General features: G+C 43.1%; 1 protein-coding gene across 1 annotated transcript; it reads right to left on the bottom strand.

The window, feature by feature from the left end:
* Positions 1–791: 791 nt before the first annotated feature.
* On the bottom strand, positions 792–25,166 carry TPCN2 (two pore segment channel 2). The gene is made up of 25 exons (XM_054390549.1): positions 25,061–25,166; positions 22,812–22,876; positions 21,982–22,058; positions 20,495–20,672; positions 19,164–19,280; positions 18,456–18,562; positions 17,486–17,558; positions 16,133–16,232; positions 15,767–15,832; positions 15,286–15,350; positions 13,286–13,383; positions 12,889–12,970; positions 12,532–12,618; positions 11,768–11,887; positions 11,438–11,497; positions 11,217–11,345; positions 10,549–10,598; positions 9,248–9,347; positions 7,794–7,865; positions 5,127–5,200; positions 4,725–4,815; positions 4,529–4,611; positions 3,367–3,448; positions 1,752–1,837; positions 792–946 (listed from the first exon to the last, which is right to left on the bottom strand). The coding sequence occupies exons 1-25, from the start codon at positions 25,164–25,166 to the stop codon at positions 868–870; spliced, it is 2,247 nt and encodes a 748-aa protein (XP_054246524.1). The 3' UTR covers positions 792–867.
* Between the last annotated feature and the right edge of the window lie 955 nt (positions 25,167–26,121).

Below are 26,121 nucleotides of genomic sequence, written 5' to 3'. Positions count from 1 at the left end.
ACAGTGTGGAACAGGACTTGGAAGAAAGTAAAAGGAAGAGGTTCACTAAAAAGCAACATGAGAATGTTTACTCTAAATGAGAGCTTGGTTTTACCACATTGAAAAACAGAAGTGCAATTGCTCCATTCAAAACAGAAGTGCAATTGCTCCATTCAAAGTTAGAACTGCTCTCAATGTTACCTGCATGATGCAACCAGCATGAACCCTAGACCCAAAACAAACAAAAAGAGAGGATGTGTGAAGCAGGCAGGCCCTATTAAGCTAAAATTGTGTGTAAAATTGCTGTGTTCTGACATGATTAACTCCTGAAAATTTGGTAAGATCTGCTGGTGTCACATTGCAATAAAAATAGTGCTTCAACTCTCACTACAAAAAGATTAAAGACTTAGTTCTGGTCCTGCCTAATCCATTCATGAACTGCAGGGCACAGCCCTGGCTACACTCACCCACCAGAAAAAGCAGTTCCAGTTTTTTGTGCTGAAAACAGTAGCAGGCTTAGTGATTAGAAAGTTCATGTTTTAAAGTGCAGTAATTTTAAACACACTTTCCTGTCTTTTAAAAAAACAAAGGAAAATGGCACATTCTGATATCAAGTTTATAAAAATAATAGCTACAATATTCCTCTAAAATTGCAACTTAAAATCAAGTCAAATTAGCAGGATTCAAATCTTTTTTTCAAAAAAAAAAAAGATATGACCCTAAAATAAAAAACAACAACAACACAAAACTCTGCAGAGAATTGCCAAGCAAAACCTTGCACACCGTCCTGCTTTCTCCTAACAGCACCTCACAGAAAATCCATTCAGTTTCTTCCAGCTGACAACCTCAAGAAAACAGAGGTCTAAATAACTCAGTCCTTCCCACCAGTCACCTACACAAGTGCAGGTGTGGGTGCTGGTGCAGTTTTTCCATCAGCTCCTCCTCTGTAGGTTCTTCCAAAACATCTCTACAAAGAAAAAAACACGAGTTGTTAGGGACAGCAAAAGGAACTTCTCAGCATTTGTTTCTGCAGTGCACAGTGAGATGTAACTTGTGCTTGTTTCAAGAACAAAACCAGGAATTGAAGTAACAATAAGTTGATGCTCCCTAAAGATGCATCTACTTGCAAGTGATCCATCCTTTACAGATGTGTCATGGAGACCAGCAGCTGTTTTCCCACAAGCAGCAGGGAAGCAATTTCCTGCACACAGCACAATCCAACTGAAGGTCAGTAGAATTGTTTTCCTGAAAAAGCTCCCAAATGAGAACATGCTCCCAGTGCTACTATTAAATATCCAATGTGCACCAGAAGTTCCACTGGTGCATGATCATCAAGTATCAACTCACCACCCACAACTTTATCATAAGCCAAGAACTTGCATTACTTTTCTCATCTTCCCTTTTCTTCCTCTCAGCACAGCCTTGTTCCCTCCTGCCCCAAACACCTCTTACCTCATCATGTTATGGGCATAGGGTAGATAAAGGGAAGGCTACCAAGTCAGCTTAGAGCAGCCTATGGGCAGAGAGCACATAAAGGGAAGGCTACCAAGTCAGCTTAGAGCAGCCTATGGGCAGAGAGCACATAAAGGGAAGGCCTCCAAGTCAGCTTAGAGCAGGCCTAACTTAAGCACTTCTTGATTTTTTTCAAACTACCAGATAAAACAGGTTGCTTCAGAGGGAAGAAACAGAAGCCAAACCTTTTACCCTCCCAGCACGCTTTCTTTAAAACAGAACTTAAATCTAGGCTGATTGTCAAGCCCCCCTCAGCTCACCTGAACATCAGCTCAACTGTCCTCTGGTACTCAACGTCCGAGAGAGACGCTCGATGGCAGCGACGGTCCCACTTGTGAATGAAGTTCTGAAGGGCACGAGAGAAAGGAAAAAGGCTACTTCTGGTGACAGCAGAAAAGAGGTTATATCAGGTCAAAATGTTTGTGACTAAGGTTTGGGAGTGGGGTGAGGTTGGTTTTTAACACAGCACATCAGAGCAGTGATTTCTTCAGGCATCAGTGTATTTAGTGGCTGCAGGTCACTACCTTGTTCAAGCCTGTGGTTCAGGAATAAAAGACCTTTCTCACCACACACTGAAAGAACAGCAGAGTAGAAGACAGATCTGCTGCTTGCTACTCTGAGGAAGGACTGCCTCCCCAAGATGACTGTGTGAACTACCCAGAGGAGTTCACCTGCTTTACATTCTTCCCTCTTTAAAAACCAGGCAATAAATAAGCATAGTGCAGGCATCACAGCTTAAACTCAGCTTCTACTTCTGTCACGTTCCCTTATCCATTTTTAATTACTCTGACAAATCAGTACCGGGGTGTAGACAGACAGTTCAGGCAAAGGAAAAAAAGAGAGAAAAATAATGACAGCCTGCTACAGAACGCAGCATCTTGGCTTTTACAGGAAGATTTGGCCACAGCCATGCAGAAATAAACATGTAGAAGACTTCATAGGACTGGCTTCCAGCTACAATGGAAAGTCTTTTCTGACACACTTACAGGTAAGACTGAAGCTCAGCATGAGACTTAGATAGAAGTTTCTGTGTAAAAGTTCACCATCCCACCTACAGTAGCAGATTTCAGTTCTCAATGAGGTCAACAACAAGAGCGTCTCCAAAAGATTTCCTGTCCTGGGTTTTAAGATGGGGTGAAGTGCCCTCTACAGGTACTCAATTCCTTCCACTACTTAGAAGGCTGCAATGATTAAGATGGAGCAGATGGCTGTAATGAATTAATGTTCCTTTCATCCTCAAAAATCCAAGAAGTACTTGGGTTTGCAGAGAAGTATGGATAAGTAAGACATCAGCAGAACTAAATATTCTTCAGGGCATTACTTAGCTAGAGCTTCTTTAAAAAAACTCTAGATCATCTCTTCCAAATCACTAACTTGTTCCACCCTCCTAGTGTGGTACTCAATAAAGGTAATAACTCACTGTGGTGTGAAGAAACAGGACACAAATAAAATTAGAATGTTCATTTTTTGAGTGTTAACTTCGTTTGCTGACAATTCAAACTGCAAAAAGCCTGCAGCCTGAAAAACTAAGGCTGAAGGTAAATGCTGAAGTACAAGAGACAAGCAATTCTGCAACACATAAAATATTTCTCATGTTTATAGAGGGAGCTACAATGACAAATATACTCAGCAAATGAAATGCAAACAGAGTTGTTGACAAAGTTGTACACAAAACCGTACAGGAAAAAGAAAATGCTCCCTCAAAATCTCCAGGGAAGGATGCCAAGGAGAAAGATTAATTAAGCAGACACATAAAGCAAACACACTGTTCCCAAAGAGTTATCTGTTTTGGGTTTGTTTGTTTTTTTTTTTCATTTCACACAGAAATTAGAACTTATCTTCAGGATCTAATACCAAATAAATACATTTCCTTACCTCTAGAAGTAAAGCTACAAAGAGATTAACCCAGATGACAGAGGAGATCAACCACCAGGCTACAAAATAGATCTTTGCCCACCTGCAGATCAGATTAACAGACAATAAGTAAGCAGTAAAAAAACATAAGCCTAAAAGTGACTGAAGAGAGCCATAAAATTGGGTTTTCCCTTGAATGCAATACTACTACTTAACCTAAAAGGAGGTCTGGAACCAAAGAAAATAACATAAAAATTCTTAGCCTTTCATTAAGTTAGCCAGACTGACTCCCCAGGCTTATCACACCTAAATGAACTCAGAGGACAGAAGATCAGCCTAGTAGAAGTGTTACTGGACCTCAGCATCAGATCCAGTTAGGCTAGTACCTGCTGAGAATAGTCACAAGTAGAAGCACAAGAAAGAGTGCAAAATACCTATGATGCCACCCTCTAAGAGCTCCCCCCCATCTCCAAGCATTTGCAGTTCAGAGATTTCATGAGCTACAGGTAGCTTCCACCCATTGCAGAGCCCAATGGATTTCTCTTCCATGACTTGTCCAGCCTTCACCAGACCACACCAAGCATTAAGGACACACAACAGCCTGAAGAAGAGCATTCCACAACTTAACCACATGCTGGTTAAACCACCAGCCAAGAATCACTGGGACAGCTCAACCCAGAAGCTAGGCACTTCATTCAAAATTCCAATAAACACAAATGAAAGATATGTCCTTGGTTTTAAGACTACAAAAACTTCTCCAACCACGGGGGAAGTACAAAAGCAGCCTAAAATTAATTACAGCAATTCACTAAGATCTCATTTCTGTGAGACTGGCTCCATAGCAAGAGCCACACATAGCAATGACTTAAGTCATTCCTTCTTTTTTGGAACAAGATGACTACCAAGCCAGTTTCCAATCCCTTGTAAATGTGACAATAGATTTCATGGCATCCACCAAGCACTAGACCAACCATCAAGTTACACCAGATAAAGAATGGCTATGAAGTATTGAGTTTGTGTCCTACACACCTTTTGAATCGAGACAAAAAAGGCAAGCAGCACCCCCCTCAGCAGATCACAGAACCACAGATGGTAGGAACTATGCCCTGAGTATCATTCCTGTTTAGTTACCTCACAAGCTAGATGTACATGGGATGGTTTAGGTGTTACTACTGCTACTTACGGACTTGAGTATCTTGAAAACGCTTCCAAAAAGACTTGCCAGTTGTTCACCACCATCACATCCCAGAGAGTCACCACTGCTGCCTAAGCAACATGAGTAAAACAGGAGGTGAATGTCTGCATCACATGCTTAAGCTCCACAGACTGAGGGGAAGAGACAGGCAGAGGGAAAGAGGGACAGATTCCCTCAGACTCACAGCAAAGTCATCAAAGTTGTTGGGCCAATATTCCAGCTGCTCGTAGGTCCCACACTGCAGTGTGCCATTATCATAGGTTGTATTGATAGCACTGGAAGGGAATGAAAGGCTAATGTGAGTATAACTCTCCAAACACTGTGCCTTAAAACCAAGTATTTCATATGGGAAGAAAGCAAAGGACATTATCTGAGCTACAGCAGAGTGAAAATTCAAGTTACAGATAAGCATTCCTGCGATTTCAATATAGCAAGAGGACAAAAGCAGCAGTAGATGGAAAAAAGTCTGTGTGATTTAACATGGCTCCAAGAGCAAGAGAAAAACCCCAAACCCAACCACAAACAGCTCAGAGGTACCAACTTGCAGATGCTTCTGAAAACCAGGTTGTGATGTTTAGAATGTTACCTGGTATTTCCTGAGGGAACAACAGCACCTTGAAACAGCATGATGCCAGTTATGGCAAAGGCGTAGAAAACCACCTGCAAAGAATATAAACAAGGATTAGTCTGGAGTATTTCTCTCACCAGAGCGAGAGAGAACAATGCAGTTGACATGAAATTCATGTTAGCACCACAGTTAAAGGAATTTCAGCAAGAATAATGCCTGAAGCTATTAAACTGAAAATATTTCTCAGTGTCTGTTACTTAACTGTTTGCTCTCACTGTTTAATGTTCTGTTTAACTTTCAGTTGTTAAAATGCACCAAACCACTTTAGTTTATGATCTATTTCACTCTCGTGAAATAGAATGCACTTCAGAATGTTGATATTTAAGTAGCAACACTTTAGAATAGTGAGTGAAAGAAGAAACCCAAAACCCAGCACCTGTATTTAAAAGGAATAAATCTAAATATTTGGGGAGCTCTCTGCTAGATTCAGAGAAAAACTTTTAGGAACCAACTGAAGGACAAAACTCTCTCAGTATTTTACATTACACCAGCAACTCCAAGAGGGATGTCTGAGAGGAGTAAAAGACAAACTGCCCTGACCTATGAACCACAGACTTTGAGCACTACTGGAATAAGACAAAGCTGATGTTCCCCTGCCTGCCAGGAGATGGGGTACCTAGCTTGGCAATAAAGTCCATTTTACTCTTTGAAAAAGATGTTTAAAGCACACATTGCCTGAGAAATTAGCTAATCAGTTACATTACTTCACCAGCATCTCTTCCAGGCTAACATTAGGAAAGATGTTTTGCATGAGCTGGTCGCAGAGTCAGAGTCACCACACTAGAAGCTCAGTGATAGCTTCCATGTAACCTCAAGTAAGAGCAAATGAAACTTGTGCAAGTGGCCAACACCATGGCAGACTTGCCTCACAATTGGTGCAAAACTTGAGTTCACACTCAAGGAGTTAAGGACAAGCAGCAGCAGACATAAACCTCTTCATGAGCTCCGTGTCTTACATATCTGGGTAGGGACATCATATTGAAATACTAACACAGTTCCTAAAAATAACACCAAGCTTATTACTATAGGGCTCCTACCATCTTTGTCTTTCAGGAATTAAAAAGAGCTTCCAGCAGAATGCTACAGCCCTGGTGCAGCCATGCCTAGGGCAACACAGCTTTGGGGTCCTGAACGACTCTCCCCCCATCATTGCTCTCTCCCAGGGCTTTAATGTATATGGTCTGTCAGATTCAGCAGCAACATCAATCACTGTCTCCTGCACCTATCCATAACACAACCCTACCAGCCTCTGACAGAGATGACAACCAAATGTGTGCCCATCTAACACAGTGTTTGTGCTTAACCAAGAACAGGCAAGGAGAGCGAAGCTGCAGTCAGCCTTTAGAAGTATTACCCTGAGTAACAACTTGAGCCATGAAAAGGTTTTTCTAAATCTGTTCCTGGCATACACAAGATTGGTGTTCAGGCTCCTAAGATGTACATTCACCTGCAAAAGCTAACTTCCAACTTCCTGCACTCCCAAAGCATTCCTCAATTTCAAGAGTAGCTCCCAGTGGCAAGTGTGACATGTACAGCACAAAGCTGTCACCAACTTAGCTGTGCCTGACCCAATACCTTAATTTCAAACTGCAACATAAACCTTTCCAGGCTGCAACTTAAGGTCCCTCCCCACAGATAAAAGCAGAGATGACTAACAACAAAACCAGATATTCTGGGTAGACTGCATGGTAAGTATGTAGATTAGCACAACTTTTTAGACAATACCCAGCACACAGAAAATCTCTGCTCTCTAACCCTTGCCTTAAACTAAGGTATCCTAAAAATCATCTAAACAGAACAGCAGCCTATCCAGGCACTTCTTAGCTCCCCCAGGAAGACAATGGTGCAAAGCCTGAAACTCAAGGGTTGAGAAATGGAAGATTTCTGTAATTGGTATCACTCACTCTGATCACCCTTTAATCACAGGTTTCAGAGTAGAGGCTCTCACAGACATACCTCACCCAGGATGGCAGAGGCTTGCAAAACTCATGGCCAAACATGCCACCGCAAGACCTTCTCAACTGAAAACAATTTTGGAGTTGTTTTGCTATTTAATTTAACCTAAGCAAGCCAGGATAAGGAAAACCAGGCTACTTATAACATTGGATGCATTTTTATTTGAAATTAGAGTACCCAGCCTGAGGCAAGCACTCTGAGGAAGTTTCACTCTATCTTTCAGAGGCACTAATAAAGGAAACTGACAAATGAGGCACTGTCACTGCGTGTAACCCCTTAGGAAACAGAAGTTTGTTTTAGCTTTGCAAGACATGCCCTAGAGAAGAATGGCCTGAACAAGGTTCCATGTGAATACAAGGAAATGCTTTTTCCCTGGGAGAGTGACAGAGCCTGGAGCAGACTGCCCAGAGAGGTTGTGGAGTCTCCTTTTCTGGAGATATTCAAAGCCTGCCTGGATGCATTCCTGTGTGACCTGCCCTAGGTGATCCTGCTCTGGCAGGGGGGTTGGATTTGACAGTCTTTCAAGGTCCTTTCCAAACCCTACCATTCTGTGATCCTGTGAAGCTGAAGTGTTCCTGCTGGTGATGACTATCAAAGAACCTTGCTTACATAACCTTATTATTCTGTTAACTATGAGAAAGGAAAATACAATCTTGCATCACAACTTACCACAAGGATCCCTGCAAAGGCTCTCAAGTTTTTTACCAAATCCAGCAGTGTAGTAACAACCAAAGCCATGAACTAAAAACAAAACAGAATTTTATATGCATGACATTGACCATGCTTGCAAAGCATATCAAATTTTTACTAGAAGGCCAAAGAAACAGCAGCCAGGAAAGTCGGCTACATCCAAATGCAGAACATCTCTCAGACAGTGATATTTCCACAGGGTACTTAAAAAGAATGATCAGTGCTGTAGTCCTCTTCATACACACACATCATGGTAAGTTTTAAATACACACAGGCACTGTGGCTTAAAGGCCTATGGTCAGTAAGATTAGAATAGGGTCAAAAAAAACCTCCCCAAGCACCTCACAGCTTCAGATTGACTGCTTGATCCACAATTTCTAGCTCACCCTTTACACTGACATTATGACCTCTGAGTACATCAGATAGATATTTAAGGATTACTGAACTAAGATACAACTCCTGTATCTGACAAATTTTGGCTTAGCTTTCAAGCAAGTCTAAATGCAGGAGAATTATAACACCTCAAAGTGATTTCAACATCAAGCACGTGCACTCTGGTGGAAAAACTCATGATGGGGAAGTGGAAAAAGGGATTTGTCCCATCCTTTGCATGACCAAAATGTCTGGCAGTACCCAGTGAAAGCAAGTCCATCAGCTCCTGAGCACAAAGTTTTCTGAGGATATCATATCCACTCATCTTATTGAGATTGCTACACTACACAAATGTTTCTGGATCCATTTGCCCACTTAAGAATATCAGCATCAATAGAACTTCCCTGACACCTCAGAGAAGTTCAAGAAGGACCTCAGGGAACTGCATGAAAGTCCAGCACAGAGCCACAAAGATGCTGAAGGCAGTGGAGCATCTCCCTGTGAGGACAGGCTGAGGGAGCTGGGGCTCTTCAGCTTGGAGCAGAAGAGCCTGAGGACTGCCCTCATTCCTGGTGACAAAGATGTGCAGGGCAGTGTCAGGGAGGACAGAGCCAGGCTCTGCTCAAGGATGTCCAATGACAGGACAAGGGGCAATGGGTGCAAGATGGAGCAGAGGAGCTGCTATGGGAACAGAAAGGAAAACTTTTTCACTGTGAGGTGCGAGAGCCCTGCAGCAGGCTGCCCAGAGAGGTTATGGAGTCTCCTTCTCTGGAAACATTCAACACCTGCCCTGGTTGATCCTGCTCTGGCAGGGGGATTGGATTTGATGATCTCTGGAGGTCCCTTCCAACCCCTAACATTCTGTGTAAAATAGAGTGTGAGTTTGTGAGGGACTGTGCAACAGTCTGGACACTTAGAGCTCAGCTGTAGCCCCCCCCCCCCCCCCTGTTGCAAGAGAATTGCAATCTGCATGTTCTTCTGAAAGGCTTTAACAAAATTTATAACCAACAAAAACATCAGATCAGGCAAGAACTCAGAAGTGTGGAGGGATGAATAATTACCTTCATATTAGGGATAATCCTCAGGAACCTGAACACAATTAACATGTTCACCAGGCGCACCATATCCCACAGGGACAGCAAGCCCATCAGCTCAGGTCTCCTAGACAAGACAGAAGAATAGAACAAATCAGAGAACCAGCCCATGACAAAGAGACACAGGTGACTGTACTGATCTGCAGGTAACTGTAGATTCCCCACTGTAGATTTGGTCAAAAGCCAAGGCAAGTTAAAAAAAAACAAAAAACAAACGAACAAAAGGAGATTTATTTCCTCCTGTAACCACTCTTTATAACCTGTGACTGACCAGACCACTGCATCCAGTTTGGGAATCCTTCATACAAGAAAGGGACAAATTGCAGCAAAGGGCCAAGAAGGTGGTCAGGGGCTGGGCTGATCAACCTGCCCTACAAACAGAAGCTGCAGGAACTGGGCTTATTCAGCCTGGAGAGCATTGCTTTAGGAGGATCTAGCAAAAGCTTTTGATGATGTGGTCCTCAAGAACACCTTTTGAAGTGGGCCTCAAGAAGTCAGAAGCAAGGTTGTTCAGTAATCATGCTTTTGAGCAGTACAAGCAGCGTTCAAAAATAGACCCATTTTAAGCCAGAAGGTCTACCAGGTCTCTTCACAGATACTAGTGTAAATTACAGATAACTTCTGGATGTGGCAGCATGACAAATATCCTGAAAAATCCGGGCAAACCACTGTCTTAAGAGTGAGCTTGGATAAAACACCCAAGTACCAGCCTGTATCATGAATCACTCCTGAAAGTAAGATTCACCAAATCTTCCCCAAGTCCTTTGCTTTCCTCTTGGTTTGGTGGCAGTTTTCATTTTTTAAGAGAGAAAACAATTATTTTTGCTTTCAATAACAACAAAAAAAGATCAGGATAGTTATCCAAGAACTGGTAGAACTTCAGAATATCAAAATACAACTGCTTGCTACTCCCGTATACAGAAACACTTTAAGTCCATGGCAACTTTCTTATTCAGTTTTACAGAACAAAAAACTCAGGCTTCAGTCCTCAGAGAAGGTTGAAGGGGCTTCACCAGCTGGTTAAGAACTGACATAACTAAATTTTTGGACAATCTGGTCCTGCAACAGGTTAGTAGCTGGCTGTGCATGGTGTACCAAATTCCCATTCCTGTGACTACAAGGGGGAGAAATTCTACTAGGTTGGTAAATCATGGACTGGGCTGGCAATGACAGTGCAATGACATCAGCATGTATGACCATGTGTGTGTATTTCCCTCACCCACCCCAGGCACTGAGCAAAGGGCAACAACAGTTCAGAGATTACCTACCAACCAGGATGAGGAAATCCATACACAGCAAAAGTTGCAATCTCCAAAACCTTTAGTTAGGGAAGGAAAAAAAAAAATTAAAAAGTCAAAACCTTGTTTTTTTGAAACTCAGAATTACAAAGTAAGTCAATTTCTCAATAGGAAACATTTTCAAGAGCTTGAAGACTCTAATCTGACTCACTTTAAAGCTCTCAAATAGTCATGACTAGATAAATCCCAAATCCAGCATCATCCAATGGTGACACATAAAGGAGGTGAATTACATTAACTGTGAACAAGCCTTCATCAGCCTTATGGGTTCCAGGCTTCTACTAAATAAGGAGAATAATCTTCTACCTTTTCTTTTTTTTGTCATTTCAGAAAGGAAAATGATTTTCAGCTAAGTAGCAGAATTTCTTAGGCAATTACTCCAAGAGATGAATGCTTCCAAATAACGTTAAAAAGATTGCCTAAGAAAGCTCAACCTTCTTCATCAATTAAAAAAAAAAAAGCTACCTGCAGAAAGGGAACCCCTAAGAGAATCAACACATTCAAGCCACTGAAAACCACAAGACTGCCTATTGCTGTTTAACTCAGCACACTGGTGCTCAATAAAAAGCAATTCCAGTAGCTGCTGCAGCTCCTAATCATCCCAGTCAACAAAACCAAGAAGGGAACAAGAAGCTTACCAGCAAAATTACAGTCAGAAGTCCATCAAATCTGTTGCTTGGGTATGACAAGTATCTTTTCAGGCCCATTGCTAAGATTTTCAGCAACATTTCCAGCAGATAGTACAGGATGAAGAAGCAGTTGATAGCCTTCACACACACACACCCCCAAATAAAAGTAATTATTAGAATTATTGACACTTCAGGGAACAATAACTACAGGAATAACTGTGGCATCTTACCCCTAGGAAGAAGTCATCTCTTTCAGATGGCTGCTTATCTGCATCTATCACCAAAACAACCTTAAACAATGAGAAAGATTTTATGACTCCACTGCTTCACAAAGCAGAATTTTAAGCACGTGAGCAAACAGAGTCATTAATGCTTTGCACAGACTTTGTCAAGCAGCCGAGAATACATTTTTTTAACTGCAGGTATTTTCTCCTAGGGCTCTGAATGACTAAAGCATGCCAAACATGGACACCCGCTACAAAAAGTGCTTATCAGAACCCAGACTAAGGAACAAAACCAGGTTTGGGGCAAGAAAACAAACAGAAAACCCTTGTACTTACACAGATAGAAATAATGTTTGCAAGGGCTACAACATTCCCCAGGTAGCCAAAGTAGCGATGTCCAAAGGCAAACTGCATTTTCTGCATAAAATGGGACTGGTACCCTGGGCTGGGAGGATGCTGAAAGGAACACAAAGCATAAACACTTCAATAATAATGCAAGAAAAACACTCCCAATCTCAGATTTGGGGAAACAAACATTTTCAAAGCCAAACATCAAGGCTGTAGGTTAATTTTGACATTTCAGTAGGAAGGGATTTTCAAACACTGGGTATTGGCAAGAAGAGATCACTCCTGGTTAGGAAATGAGTTGATAATCATGATACAATCCATCATAGCGATAAAGGAGGGAGATAATCCAATCTCTCTCTAACACTTCAGGCTGGAAGGCACCTTAAATATCATCCAAGTCCAACCCCCTGCCATGGGCAGGGACACCTCCCACTAGCCCAGTTTGCTCAAGGCCTCATCCAACCTGGCCTTGAACACCTTCAGGGAGGGGGCATCCACAATCTCCCTGAGCAACCTGTTCCAGTGCCTCCCCAGCTTCACTGCACTTCTCAGGAAGCCTGGGCTGTAAGTCTAGCCCCTGGTCCTTGTTTCCTTGTAATGAATCTTCCTGTTAAACAAAATCTACAGAGAGCCCTCATATATGTTGCCTGGCCAAGTCACTTCAGAATGCTGACAGCAGCATGCTATCACTTATTTTTGCACAAGACCACACTCAACTTATAATATTTTATAAATTCTTGTCAGATACCTACTTGCTTAATGGCATCTTTGTCTAATTCTTCAAAGAGCTTCTGAAACTGGGTAGCTGACAGCTGGTCACAGGAGCACATTTCCAGTGACTTCACATGGAAAAGAAACATTCAGATCAACACCTGCCATAGGTGCATCTTCAAAGAGTGGCAACACCCTCAGACTATCTTAAAAATGTAGGAACAGAGATGCAATGCAACCTGCACCAAAGTATTAAGAGTGAGCTTGAGTATCACTATCCTTTAACACAAAACTGCCACATGACTGCGGGAGCTGTCTTGCCTTTTCCACTTTACCGTCCTTGGATCACATACTGCTGCTGTTCACCAGCATAAAGACTAAGAACAGGCAGCTCTTACCCTCATGATGGCTTGTTTGCAGCGAGAATCCATCTCAGCTTTCTGCAGCACTTGTTGTAAAGCCCCAGCGCTGACATACGACCTAGTTAAAAGAAAACAGGATGGGCCCCAAAAGAGATAACCTGTCTGGATGGCAAAAATAGCTGTTCCAAGAGCCTTGCTTGTTTTGAAAAGTAGATAAAAATTGGAAGGGGAAATATAAATGAAACAGACCCCATCAGAGTCTCAAACTGTGTTATAATGGTCCAATGAAATATAATAACAATATAGAAGGAGCTGAGGGGCAAAGAACTGCAGTTTTTTCAAGAGGGATCCTCAGCAAATATACTAAACAACAAAACAAGATGATCAAAACTCTGCTCTTTTCTCTTAGATGGTTTCAACATTCAACACTTACTGCTGTGCATTAGCAGGAGTCTCTTTCAGGGAAGAAAGCACCTCGAATGCAGCCCGGATTCCCAGCCGCCTCCTGAAGAGGGAGGACTGCACCGATTTCTGGACAGTAAAAACATCACAGGAGAGACAATCTACTTAGACCTGTCTAAAGAAAAAAAAAACCTAACTAGATAGCATAAAATAAGACCTGTGAATGATTTGCCCAGTCCTTACTGCAAGCCTCAGGAAGGGCCATATCTGTTCAACTGAAATAATTTCTTCAGTATTGTTTTCCCACTGCAGAGTCCCTGTCATTAGCCACTACATCTGGTTATCCACATACTGGGTTCAACTCTGACACTCCAGACAGACACTCCACGGTTTAAAAGGAATATTATGAAGATTGTTGAGCTGAAATCAGTGAAGCCCATTCCTATCAGCAGAGCAGGGCTACCCAGCTCCTCATGCAGTACTATGTTGTACAGTCAGAAGATATATGGGTGCCCTGGCACACATCCCAGAGCTGTGATTACAGATCAGAACAGGAGACTTCCCTAGGCCTCACTCCCCTCAAGAACTTCATGTACAAGGAGGAAGGCAGCAAGAAAACAAGTTTCTGGAGTGCAAGTAAACATCCAGGCAATGGTTTATTTTAAATCCTGGATTGCTTAGGCACATGCCTGATAGAGACAACAGCAACAGCCAAGCTCAAGTGTTCACAGAAATTCATAAAACTGTGCAAAGAAAAGAGTTAGACAGCTTGTCCAGCTCGAATCTCCTGGCAAAAGGAAAAAAAATCAGAGCCACAGTTATTCATTTTTTTTTACCTCTTTCAAACTCAGCTACCTTATGGAGAGTCACACTATGGCACAATCTCACATGGAAAAGACAAAAATTGAGAAAGAAGGAAAGAAACAGAGCAGGAGGACAGATGACAAAAAATCCCCTTTGAACATGTAAGGTTTAAATACCCCTCACCCTCAAGAGGGTGGGGGCCATTCCTTCTGTGTAATACTGCCCATGGTTTACTATTCAACAAACTTCACCTTCTCTCTGGAGCTCACCTGAGCAGTTATTTCACATCACCACTTCAAACCCTCTGAAGGGCTGGGTGAACTACAGCACTATGCAAGTAAGGGGAAGGAACTCTAAGGCTGAAGTAAGAAAGGAAGGAACTATAAGATCAGCTATAAATAAGGGGGAAATTTCATGCAAAGTCAAAGTCACCAAGCTTCCCCTGCCACTAAACCTGAAGGAAACTGTAGGCATGAGAGAAGACCAGTTAGAACATACACAAGCAGAAACTGCTTGCTGGTCATACCAAGCTAGAGAGGCCATCACCTGTAGTGGCACAATGCCCAGAGGTTTAGCTGTCAGACCCCAGTGCTTTTGTGTGGCACTAGCAACACTCAGCTTTATCAAAAACAGTTGAGCTGTGAAGTTTTAAAAAGATGAAAGTAAAGCACACATGTGGAAACGAAACTGTTGAAGGACTAGATCAAGATTAGAACTTCACCACAGAAGTTACAAGCTCAAAAGAAAAATCTCAAACAGTTTAAAGACAGCACCTCAGCAAGATGCAGATTTGTTCTGACAGCTCCTGATTTGACTGATGACAGCCCAGTTACAGACTCAGTGGTGTACCATCAGTGTGATAACCATGAACATTTAGTCTAGCACTGTGTTACTTTTACTAATTCACTACATGTGCCAAGTGTTAAGTAGCTGTAGTGCACCTTGGATGTTTTCTATCACAGCTGGAGATAAACTCAGTTCCACAGATCTCCAGCTGCACCCATGCAACCCCTTCCTTCCACTAGTTCCTTCCTTCAGTTACTTCTTTTTGGAATGGCAATAGCAAAGTCACAAACTGAACCTCTGGGATGAAGGACACCTTCTTAGAAATAACTGAGATGATCTTTCACTCACTTGGCCTCTGCTTTCTAAAATACTCTTGCCTCAGCTCATTACAAATCCTCCCAGATTGTTCAACAGAACAGAAATGAAGAATACTTTACTCACCAGAAGGTATCCTCGAAACTGGTTGTAGATTATTGCTGTCAGCAAGTTCATCAGAAACAAGTTGCCTGTTGGAGAAAAGCAGGCAGTAAGGATGATTAAAATACATCTCTGTTTCTCAGAGAAATTTGAATGCATGTAATAAATCAGATGCACAATTTAAGAAGGGTTACTTCTCTTGTGTTTGACTTCCAAAATGTTTGTGTCTGACACACTCTGCTGTATCCATTCCCCTGTGATCTGTTACTGATAAAAAACCCCCACCCAATCAGCCAAACCCCATGAATTACCCTCTAAGAAAATTACCCTACAAGACACCACACAGTAACTGGGAGAGAGAAGCAAACAAACAAACAAAAAAACACCACAAAAGGGAGAATTTCATGATTAAACTTTCCTAGACAAAGAAACCACTCTGTAGCTGGTATGCACAAGAGTCAAAGCTGAAGTACATTTCAATGACCAAAGACAAGAGATAACTCACCTAATACAGTGAAGAGTATGAAGAAGATGGAATATGCTCGATTCTTAGAATATGCAGGAATCATCACTGTATCAGATTGAACAAAAAGGGAAACAAGAATTTACTGCTCAAGATGAAAAATTGAGACCTCTGTTGATTTTTGGTAACTGGTAAAAGCCCTCACAAAGCTCCACTTAAGCACTGCATAATATAATGGCACCAAAGGCAAGAATCAAGTTACTGCAGGCATGAAAAACCTCTACATAAACTTCCTCTGGCTGTACCAAGAACTATCAGCTGAAAGAATGGCTACAGTACTCTGGAGATAACCTTAGCCTATTATTCTTTGAAATGACAGACAGAAGTTAGCTCTGAAGGACTGCTCACCATCAGGATTATTTGCTGTAGTTAGCAGGACCAGCAGTGACGTCAGGGAATCTGGCAAATTCCGGAAATACCTCATCCACTCCTTATCCTGCTGGCCATCCTACTCAAAGAGATGTTCATTGTTAGAGAACCACTGAAGAACCACTGCAAAATCATAGAATTGATTGCTTGGAAAAGACCTCTAAGATTATCAGCCTAAGACCACCCCAGCCACTAAACCATGTCCCAAAGTGCCATGTCCACAGGTTCCTTGAAAGCCTCCTGGGACAGTGACTCCACCACCTCCCTGGGCAGTCTCTTCCAGTGCCTGACCACACCTGCAGGAAAGAATTTTTTCCTAATCTCAAAACTAAAGCTCCCTGACACAATTTCAGGCCATTTCCTCCTGATCCTAGGGAGGAGATGCCAACCCCTACCTCACTCCAACCTCCTTTCAGGGAGCTGTGGAGAGTAATGAGGTTTCCTCTCAGCCTCCTCCAAGCTAAACCACCCCACTTCCCTCAGCTGCTCCTCACCAGCCCTGTTCTCCAGACCCTTCACCAAGAGCCCTGGAGCACAAAAGAGATTTTAACCACAGAATTTCAAATTTGCTTTTCAGAAGCAGGAAGATTAAAAACAGAGGCATAACCAAGGAGCTCAGAAATCAAAACATCAGAGTAATGCAGGCAAAAACCTACCAAGGCATGGCCAGGGATACCAGGAATGGACGATAAGAAAACACAGAAGAAACTAAATTTAGCAAAAAGCTAAATAAGCAAAGGGGGGGGCGGGAAAGGAGAGATAGTGCAAGCAGAAAAGGGACAACATTAAGGTTCTGGGACCCAGAACAGCATAGAAAATTTCAACAAAAGCAGAGAAAGTAACTCAAAGGCTCAACTGTAGAACTGCATACAGAAGCCTCTTGTATAAACAGACATTTCCTCTCTCACCTATGATAATGGCATCAATACCAGTAATATTCAGGACCATAAACAAAGATGTCAAGCACATTTCAGGACAGAACCATCTAATCTTGCTCTGAGCAGCAAAGTTGGGTTAATAACATATGGCACAGCTTACAGCAAGAGTGGAAGATCTCAGCTGTGGAGTAGGAAGCAAATTCTTCACTAAAAGATGAAAAGATTCTCACACTGTTCTGAAGGGCCTTCTAATGCACACTTACAGAAACAGCACATGTTAAATCTCCCTAAATGGACTTTAAACTCATCCCAGTAAGTCTGACAAGGTAAGGGGGACCTTTACAGGGGAAACAAGTTCCACCAGTTTGATCCTAGAACCAGACATGCAGCAGATGTGTGAGTATAGGAAAAAAAACCAAACAAGATTTATGGAAGCATAAATACAACTGGTTACCTTTGTTCGAGCAAACAGCAGCATGGCAAACATGGTAAAGAGAGACAGATGAACAGCTAGCAGCAGAACAACACTGTTGGAAAGAAAACATATTACATGCATTGATACCAACCTTATCTTGTTCTTAACATCTTTAGTTAAAGGCACAAGGATGCCATATAAAGAAAACCAAAGGGATTTTTAAGACGCTCTATGGAGTTCACAGAAAATGAACCAGAATAAGAACCACACTTGTTCAGAACTCCTCAGCATAAGCATAGACAGTTGTCAAGACAGAGGCCAAAAAGATTCTAACATTTGTTCTTCTAAAGTTAGGGCCATGTTTATAGCCTGTGATCTGAACACATCATCCTGGCTTTGATTCTCCTGCGACTTATTGATGAAGAAGTAACCAGCGAAGATAAGGGAGCTCTGTCAGCTGCAGATCACAGGAAGAGATCTCTTTCAAAGTAGCATCATGCTGCCTGGTTACCAGTGGGGTTTCCAGTTGAACATTTCTAATGACAGTGAAATTTAATATGTATATGGCTAAAACCACTTAAAAAAAATGAAAGCCCTGAAGATGTAAAGAAGAGGTATCTTCTTGTGAGGCACTCCTGAGTGGAAGACAAATACATGTGTCTACTCACACCTCTGAGAGGCTACCTTGGAGAAGCACGGCACAGAGCTTTGCCCAGATAATTCCTCAGTTCTTCCCTTAGAAATGGCTGCATCTAACACATGCAGGATTAAAAAACCCCACTCAACTAGCATCAAAAATCTTCTCTGTCACATACAGACTCGCACCACATCCACTCTGGAGTAATTTTACAGGTTAAAGGAAGCTAAAAGTTAAAACTACACTCTCTCCATTACTACCTGGTCTCACTAACCACCACTAGACCATTAAGAAGCTCAGATGTCACACTGCAGAACACTGGCAGCAGCTACATGCTTGCTGTGAAAGGAGGTTATACAGCCTATCACCTACCTTGCCATTTCTGGCAGTGTGCTGTTGATACTTTTTAAAGTTTTCTTCATCATAGAAGAATTCTGAAGGAGAAAAAAAGGACGAAGAATTCTTCTTATTCTCACGTTCTGAGGAAAAAAAAAGAACCAAAACAAAAACAGTGGTTCAGATATTGAGTTCTCACAAGAGTAAGACCACAAAGACTTTTAATTCAAGTTGGTCAAAACCCAGTCATACACATCCACAAAATCAACAACGTTAACATTAAAAGGCTGTGCTCAGAAGCTGAGTCTGTCCCACTGAAGTCACACTGCAGGCAGAGGAGATTTTATACACATGGGTGTCTTGTAGAAAGAATCATAGAATGGCTTAGGCTGGAAGAGACGTTAGAGATCTTCTAATCTAACCTCCCTGACATGGGCAGGGACATCTCTCAACCAGACCAGGCTACTCCAGGCCCCATTGGGCCAATTTCAAGGACAAATTGTTTTTAAAATGCACTTCAATAGCCTCATCAGGCCACTAATGGTAAAGAACCTAACTTTACTGCTGGGGAGACCTAACAAGCAGGTCAAGAGATGGCATTTTCAGGAATGAACCATCTCATCCTCCTCCCTTAATTCTCCAAAATACCACATAGGCTCTGCTGACTACCCCTTTGCAGGGTCTTCTCCTCTGCCACTCTCCACAACTAAGTTGTTGATTGTTTCTGCACAAAACAGTTCTTACCTCCACGCAGAAAAAACTCAGTGACACGGTCCAATCAGTCAGGGAAACAAATAATGTCAATATATAAGCCATTAGCCATTTATTTTTCCAGAATTCCTCCCATCCAATTAAGTAACTCTAGGGAGAAAAAGACAAAGAACCAAATTATTTTAAGAACAAATTTCAATGAAGTCAATACCAGTTGTTTTCCAAGTATTTGTAATTTTAATGAGTGCTCATAGAGCTCCCAGAAATCTAAACAAAAATATACTGAACTTTTCTACAAGAGCTAAATAAAGGTCAGTAAAGTGAGAGGTATACATAGGCCATGCAAGAAGAATCCTTTGAAGACAAGAAAAATGTCAATTACTAAGCACAAAAAGAGGCTTTCCAGAAATAAATATCCACAGGAAAGCTCTGTTTCTGACTATTTTATTTTGTTCTGTTTAAATGACCTGGGATGTATTCAATTATTACACCACCCCCCAATTTTTTTACAGCCAAAAGCAGCTAAGCCTAAATTGTTGTATTCTTAGCAAAATGGATTTCACTTACTCCACATAAACAGGAAGAGTTTACATTTCTTAGGTTAAAAAAAAAAAAGGCAATACATTTTTTTAATTCAGAAAATCTGCACCTCCTAATTTCTCCTGTTTAAGCAAACCTGTCACATAGCAAAGTAGCCTCTGCATGCAAATCCAAGATCTGGGTAACAGTACAAAGACCTTCGAAGAAGGTTCTCCTCCCACTCTAATCTGCCCTGGTGAGTAGGGCCCCACCCGGAATATTGCATCCAGTTTTGGGCTCCCCAGTTCAAGAGGGACAGGGATCTATGAGAGAGAGTCCAACAGAGGGCTACCAGGATGATGAAGGGACTGGAGCACCGCCTGGTGAGGAGAGGCTGAGAGACCTGAGGCTTTTTGGTCTGGAGAATAGAAGACTGAGAGGGGATTTAATAAATGTTTCTAAGTATCTGAGGGCTGTGTGTCACGAGGGAGGGGACAGGCTCTGCTCACTTGCACTCTGTGATAGGACAAGGGCCAATGGATATAAACGACAGCACAGGAGGTTCCACCTCAGCATGAGGAGGAACTTCTTCACCATGAGGGTCATAGAGTACGGGAACAGGCTGCTCAGAGAGGTTGTGGAGTCTCCTTCTCTGGAGACTTTCAAAACCCATCTGGACACCTTCCTGAGTGACCTGTGCTGGATTCTATGGTCCTGCCCTGGCAGGGAGTTGGACTCGATCTCCAGAGGTCCCTTCCAACCTCTAACATCCTGTGATCCTGTGACACTTCCCAAAAGATACAATGCAGAAAAGCCACACTGGCTCTCCATGCCCAGCTGCTCACCTTCACAGATACATCAACCATGAAGACCAGGAAGCAAAGCAGCTCAATGCTCTCAGTCAGGCCGCAGGGAGGATCCCAGGGGGGGAGGCGGTAACGGACATCTGAGGTGATCGTAAGCGAAGAAGGCTTCTCAATGAAAGCCAAAGCCAGGATTACAGTAATGGTTAAACTCAAAATCCTGTTTGGATAGAGATGAAATTAAAAATACAAACCCAAAAACACCACTGGGGGGGATTAGAAGTGGTGAATAGGTCCAGAGAGGTTCTCCTCCCCCTCTACTCTGCCCTGGTGAAGCCATATCTGGAATATTGTGTCCAATTCTGGGCCACTCAGTTCAAGAAGCACCTCAGGGAACTGCATGGAAGAGTCCAACGCAGAGCCACAGAGATGCCGAAGGCAGTGGAGCATCTCCCTGTGAGGACAGGCTGAGGGAGCTGGGGCTCCTGAGCTTGGAGCAGGAGCCTGAGGGGTGCCCTCAATCCTGGTGGTAAAGATGTGCAGGGCAGTGTTGGTAGGATAGATCCAGGCTCTGCCCAGGAATGTCCAATGACAGGACAAGAGGCAACAGGGACAAGCTGCAGGAGGTGCCATGGAAACAGAAGAGAAAACTTTTTCCCTGTGAGGGTGACAGAGCCCTGGAGCAGGCTGCCCAGAGAGGTTGTGGTGTCTCTTTCTCTGGAGACATTCAAAACCCACCTGGATGTGTTCCTGTATGACCTACTTGAGGTCTGGCAGGGGGGTTAGACTCAATCTTTCCAGGTCCCTTCCAACCCCTAACATTCTGTGATTCTGTTTAAAAACCTTAAACCCATAAACCAAATCTAAACAATAACAAAATACTTCCAGTAAAGCAATTTTCTTCGAAGCAAATCAAGCTTTGTAAGACCATACTGAACACAAATGGGTTAGACCATAATACAGCACTCGATTAGCCTGCTGTTGTCTGCATTAGAATAAAGTAACTGCTGATCACCAAACAGGCTTAGGTAGTGTTCTTGTGAAACTAACAGCAGCAATCTTGCTACTGCTCAGTACTACTTCTACTACACTTGGAAAACTCCAACACACAGTGCTATAAACCATGCCAATAGTCCATTCATGCAACAGTGCCACAGCTGTTGCAAAAAGCCATCTACAGGATCACACTTTCATGTCACTTGCTGCTCTCCCCCTCGATCATGTCACTTACTGCTCTCTGCCTCAAACGCGCTTGCACGCTTCACACGTTCACAGGATCCACTTGCTTCCTAGGGTAAGTTCTTACAAGGATAGAATCATAGAATCATAGAACCAAGAAGGCTGGAAGAGACCTCAAAGATCATCGAGTCCAACCTGTCACCCTAAACCTCATGACTATCTAAACCATGGCACCAAGTGCCAACAAAGAGTTATCTAATTATTTAACGAAAAAGAAACATGTTGAATAAGTTTTTAATCAAGAGTTACTCCTTCACAAAAGAAGCAAAAAAAGAACAGCAAGGTCTTACCACTGGCAAGTTCTTGAATAGTACCAGCGGTACAGCCCCAGCGACCTGGAGTCCACGCGGTGATTTATCGATCGATACTGCAGGCAGAAAGCAGAAGGGATCATTCAAACATGGCATTTGCTCTGTCTCAAAGATAAAGATCAAGTTATTAAAATAAACCCAATCCTAATCAGCATAGCTCAAGTCTTGAGACAATTCCAGTCTCACAGGAAAACCAATTATTGCACAAATTATTCATTATTAAGGTACCAGTCACCAGTGTCCACAGCTGCAGTCTCCATGCGTGTAACAGGAAAGATTTTAATTAAGTTTTCTTCATCGAAATGCCACACAGTTGCTCAGATAATCAAACAGTATCTAATAAGTTGCAGTAATGACCAGTAAAGGAGAAACAAAGAGAGAATGACTTCCAAAGGCACTAAGTTCAGCTGAAGCAAAAGAGCTCCAGCATCTCCCTTGAAACTAGTCTTAAACTCTACCAGCTTTTAAGCCAGGCAAGTAGTCAGATTTAGAGGCAAATTACAAGGTTTGCTCAGATAGTTTCTCTTAGCAGCAAAGGCAGTCACCCTCAAAAAAACCCCAAACCAACAAAACCATCCCACAAACCACCATCTCCTAACAACCTTTAAGAGAAGACACTATCTGCGTCATTATGTGGAAAAACATGTTTCACCTCAGCAGAAACTTGCACACCACAGGAATTTAGAATTCTAGTTCTGCTTTGTAGATCAAGACAATGATCAACATGGAGGTTCTCTGGACACACAAACATTTCAAAGCCTAGCAGACATGGGAAGAAGCAGAGTCACTAACAAACAAGTCATATTTACCTGTATTGCATCTTCAATAAACACTATGGCTTGGTTTATATAAAGGTCATTATCAGTTCCAGTACCTATGAAGTTCAAAAGAAATAAGAATCACTTGCTGTATTTTGGATAAAGCCTACATATTGCTTAGTAGTTAACAGAAGCTCCACAGCTGTGGTCCTCATGACAAAGGTACACACACAAAAATAGAGAGACAACTCCTGCCAAGTTTGCTCCATCAGTAGCACCGTGCATTAAGTACCATAAGTAATCATCATCCCAAACACATCATGCATTCTGATGTATTTTCTGAAGAGTCTGTCTCTTATATTTAGCTTAAGTAGCTACACTACCACAAGCAGTTAAATAGCTGTCACAAGACCAGGATATTTCACACAGAGACGAGTCCTAATTAACACACATTGTAATGAAGAGTCAATCAAATTATTCTTTGGGAAAGTGTGCAGTCAAGTGATACTGGAAAAAAAAAAAAAAATCAGACACAGACATTTTTACTATTCTTTAATAAAAGTGTTGAGGTGTAGCTTGATCTCATTCTCTCCAAAACCAAGAGAAACCTCCAGTCAGATAACGCCAGACCTAAGTTTTTTTGGTTAATTCATCCTGAAAGTTATTATTACCATATTAAACAGATCAGAGTGCAAGACACAGAAAGGGGTGAAAGTGCACAAAAGGAAATGAAATATCACCAAATAGGCTACCATGCAACATTTCAAAAACCATTCCTGAGAAGTTCCCATAAAGATACAAACATAAGGAATAAAGGGCATTCAAGAATTGTAGAATCATTTAGGCTGGAAAAAACCCTTAAGATCATCAAGTCCAATCATTAACCTAGACACTCGGTACCTTTGAATAACTGACCAGGCAATTAAGCTAACAAGAAGCAAAGGCAGTTAGAGCTAAATTGAGGAAACAAACAAACAAAAGGAAAGGGAAAAAAGGGAGGGAAAGTCGAGAGGGCTAGAGACAGGAAAAATACATCACTTCAGTAACTTTCCCACAGAGGATAAGTGGTTGAAGGAGCACTTCATACCATCTCCTCCCAAGAGATGGGAACCACAGCACGGGATACAATGAGACAGAGACAGTCCCAGTGCTGGCACAGCCTTCTCCAGACACCAAAGCAACGCCAGAAACAGCATTGATCTGAGTCCCAGACCGTTTTATGTGCCACATGATTCAGCAGCATCAACTTTCTACAAAGACCGCAAACAGTTTTTAAATGTCACCGTTTATCTGAGCAGAAGCAACAACACAGTTCTGTACTAATTCTGGTATGAGGCACCATACAAGAAAGGCTGAGCATAAACAGGAGACAAGCTAGAGTCATGCAACGAAGATCTTATCTTTTGCAAGACGTGACAAGCCAGTTAGATAAAAATATCATTGTTTAAAAGAGCAGTATTAGTTGAAAGGATAGCAAGGACAGCTTTGGGTCCTTGGAGCACACAGCAAGTCTAGGGCTGATCCCAGCAGTTTTCGAAGGGCAGAACCCAAGCAGCTGTTCTTAATATAAAACTAAACCAAGGAAATTACCACAAAACGTTTAAAGAAACAAACACAAACTCTCCATGCCTGCTACTGAAGACATTCAATTTATTCTGCAACTCTTAGTCATATCAAGTGACACTTAGTCACCACTGATGATTAAAGTGCTTCGTTTGGGGCTGCAGGGTCTCTCCCAGACCTCGATGCACTTTTGACACCGAAAAAAAATCCAGACACTTAAGTGATGTGCGACCCTGAAAACAGAGAACTTGAGGTCTGCAAAGGAGCCTTTCCTGGGGGAATTGAGAAGTCAGACCTTTAGTTTTCACTAGCTTACAGAAATAATTGGTCAGCATCTTAAAAATTAATTAATTAAAACAATCAAGTCCCAGGATGCCGCAGCTCCAGGCTTTGCGCCCGAGGTCACTGATAGCGGCTCAGCGTGTTCAACCAGCCACGGTGCCCGCAGCCGGTCCCTCGGAGCCACCCCGGGCGGAGCTGCTGAGAGCAGCTGCCCTCGAAACGCCGACGGGACGGCAAAAGCCCGGAAAAGCCCTCCAAGTCGGCCCCTCGGTAAGCCGGAGAATTTCCTCCTCCTGTGCCCAGTTCCCACCTCGCAGCTCCCGGGAGAGGGCAAGCTCTGAGGGGAAAGCGAGAGCAGCGCTAGCCGCCTCTTGCAGCGGCTCCCTCTGCGCGTCCCGCTGAGCCCGCGGCGCCGGGCCCGGGGCGCGCCGCCACCACCGCCCCACGGCGCTCACCGTCCTCAGCGACGGAACGGGCACCGGCCCGCCAGAGCTTCCGTCCCGCTCGCCAGCTCCGCGGGGGCAGCAGCGGCTCCGCCTCAGCACCAGCTCCCACCTCCATCAGCACCGACCACCCTGCTCCCTGCGCGCCGCCGCCGGGATGGGACGGGAGCGGGGGCGGGGCGAGAGAGCTGCGCCCGCCCGGGGCGACACCGCCTGCTGCACGTGACCGGCTGCGGGAGAAGGCGGGAGCGAGCGCGAGCAAAGCTCCTCCCGCCGCAGCTCCCCCGGGGCCGGGGCTCCTCCCTCCGCCGCTCTCCCGCCGCCGCTCTCCCGCCGAGAGCCCGCTGCGTGCACCGCGCTGTGCCCTGGCGGACTTGTGCCAGAGACCGTGCAGCGGGGACTGCGATCAGCCCCGGTGCTCGGCCCTGCTGAGGCCGCACTTCTAGCACTGGGTTCGGTTTCGGTCACCTTTACCGTAATTATCACTAGTAAAACGTGCAGCAGCTGCACGTCATTTTCCATTCTCGGTCCACTGTTAATAACAGCTGAACTAGAAGCATCAGCTGTAAACCAGTACAGTGAAAATTTCAGTACACTAAAAGGAAGTGTGGGGAGGGGAGGTGGTGGTGCAATCTGTACTCAGCAGTAGCAGCTAAGAAGTAAAATGCCACTCGTACAGATGCTGTAAGTGCAACTGCTAGGAACCAGGAATGTCCTTTTGCTAGGTGTCTGAAACAGGGTAAACACAGTAACAGGAAGCACATGTAACGATGCTGTCTTTTGCATTTGAACAGAAGCAAACACTTTCTTCTGTGATTGTCAGGAAAGAGAGTAACTTCAGAAAGAAAAACATATAGAAGAAGCTTTCAAATGTGTAACAGATTCTAAAACATCATGTGGACAAATAAAAAACATGTAAAGAACTGATCAGCATTATAAAATTACAAGTTTATTGCAAAGTGAAATGAGTCCCCCCCCCAACAGCACATGCCACACCTGTCAACGTTTTATACTGAATGTTACTCAAAAATCAGATCCAAATTATTAGAACCAAGCTTACTATTCGTGTGTGT

Source organism: Indicator indicator, chromosome 21 (assembly GCF_027791375.1).
Source record: "Indicator indicator isolate 239-I01 chromosome 21, UM_Iind_1.1, whole genome shotgun sequence".
NCBI classification, from domain to species: Eukaryota; Metazoa; Chordata; class Aves; order Piciformes; family Indicatoridae; genus Indicator; species Indicator indicator.
Note: the sequence above shows the minus strand (reverse complement) of the source record. Positions and strands in the feature narration are given on the sequence as shown.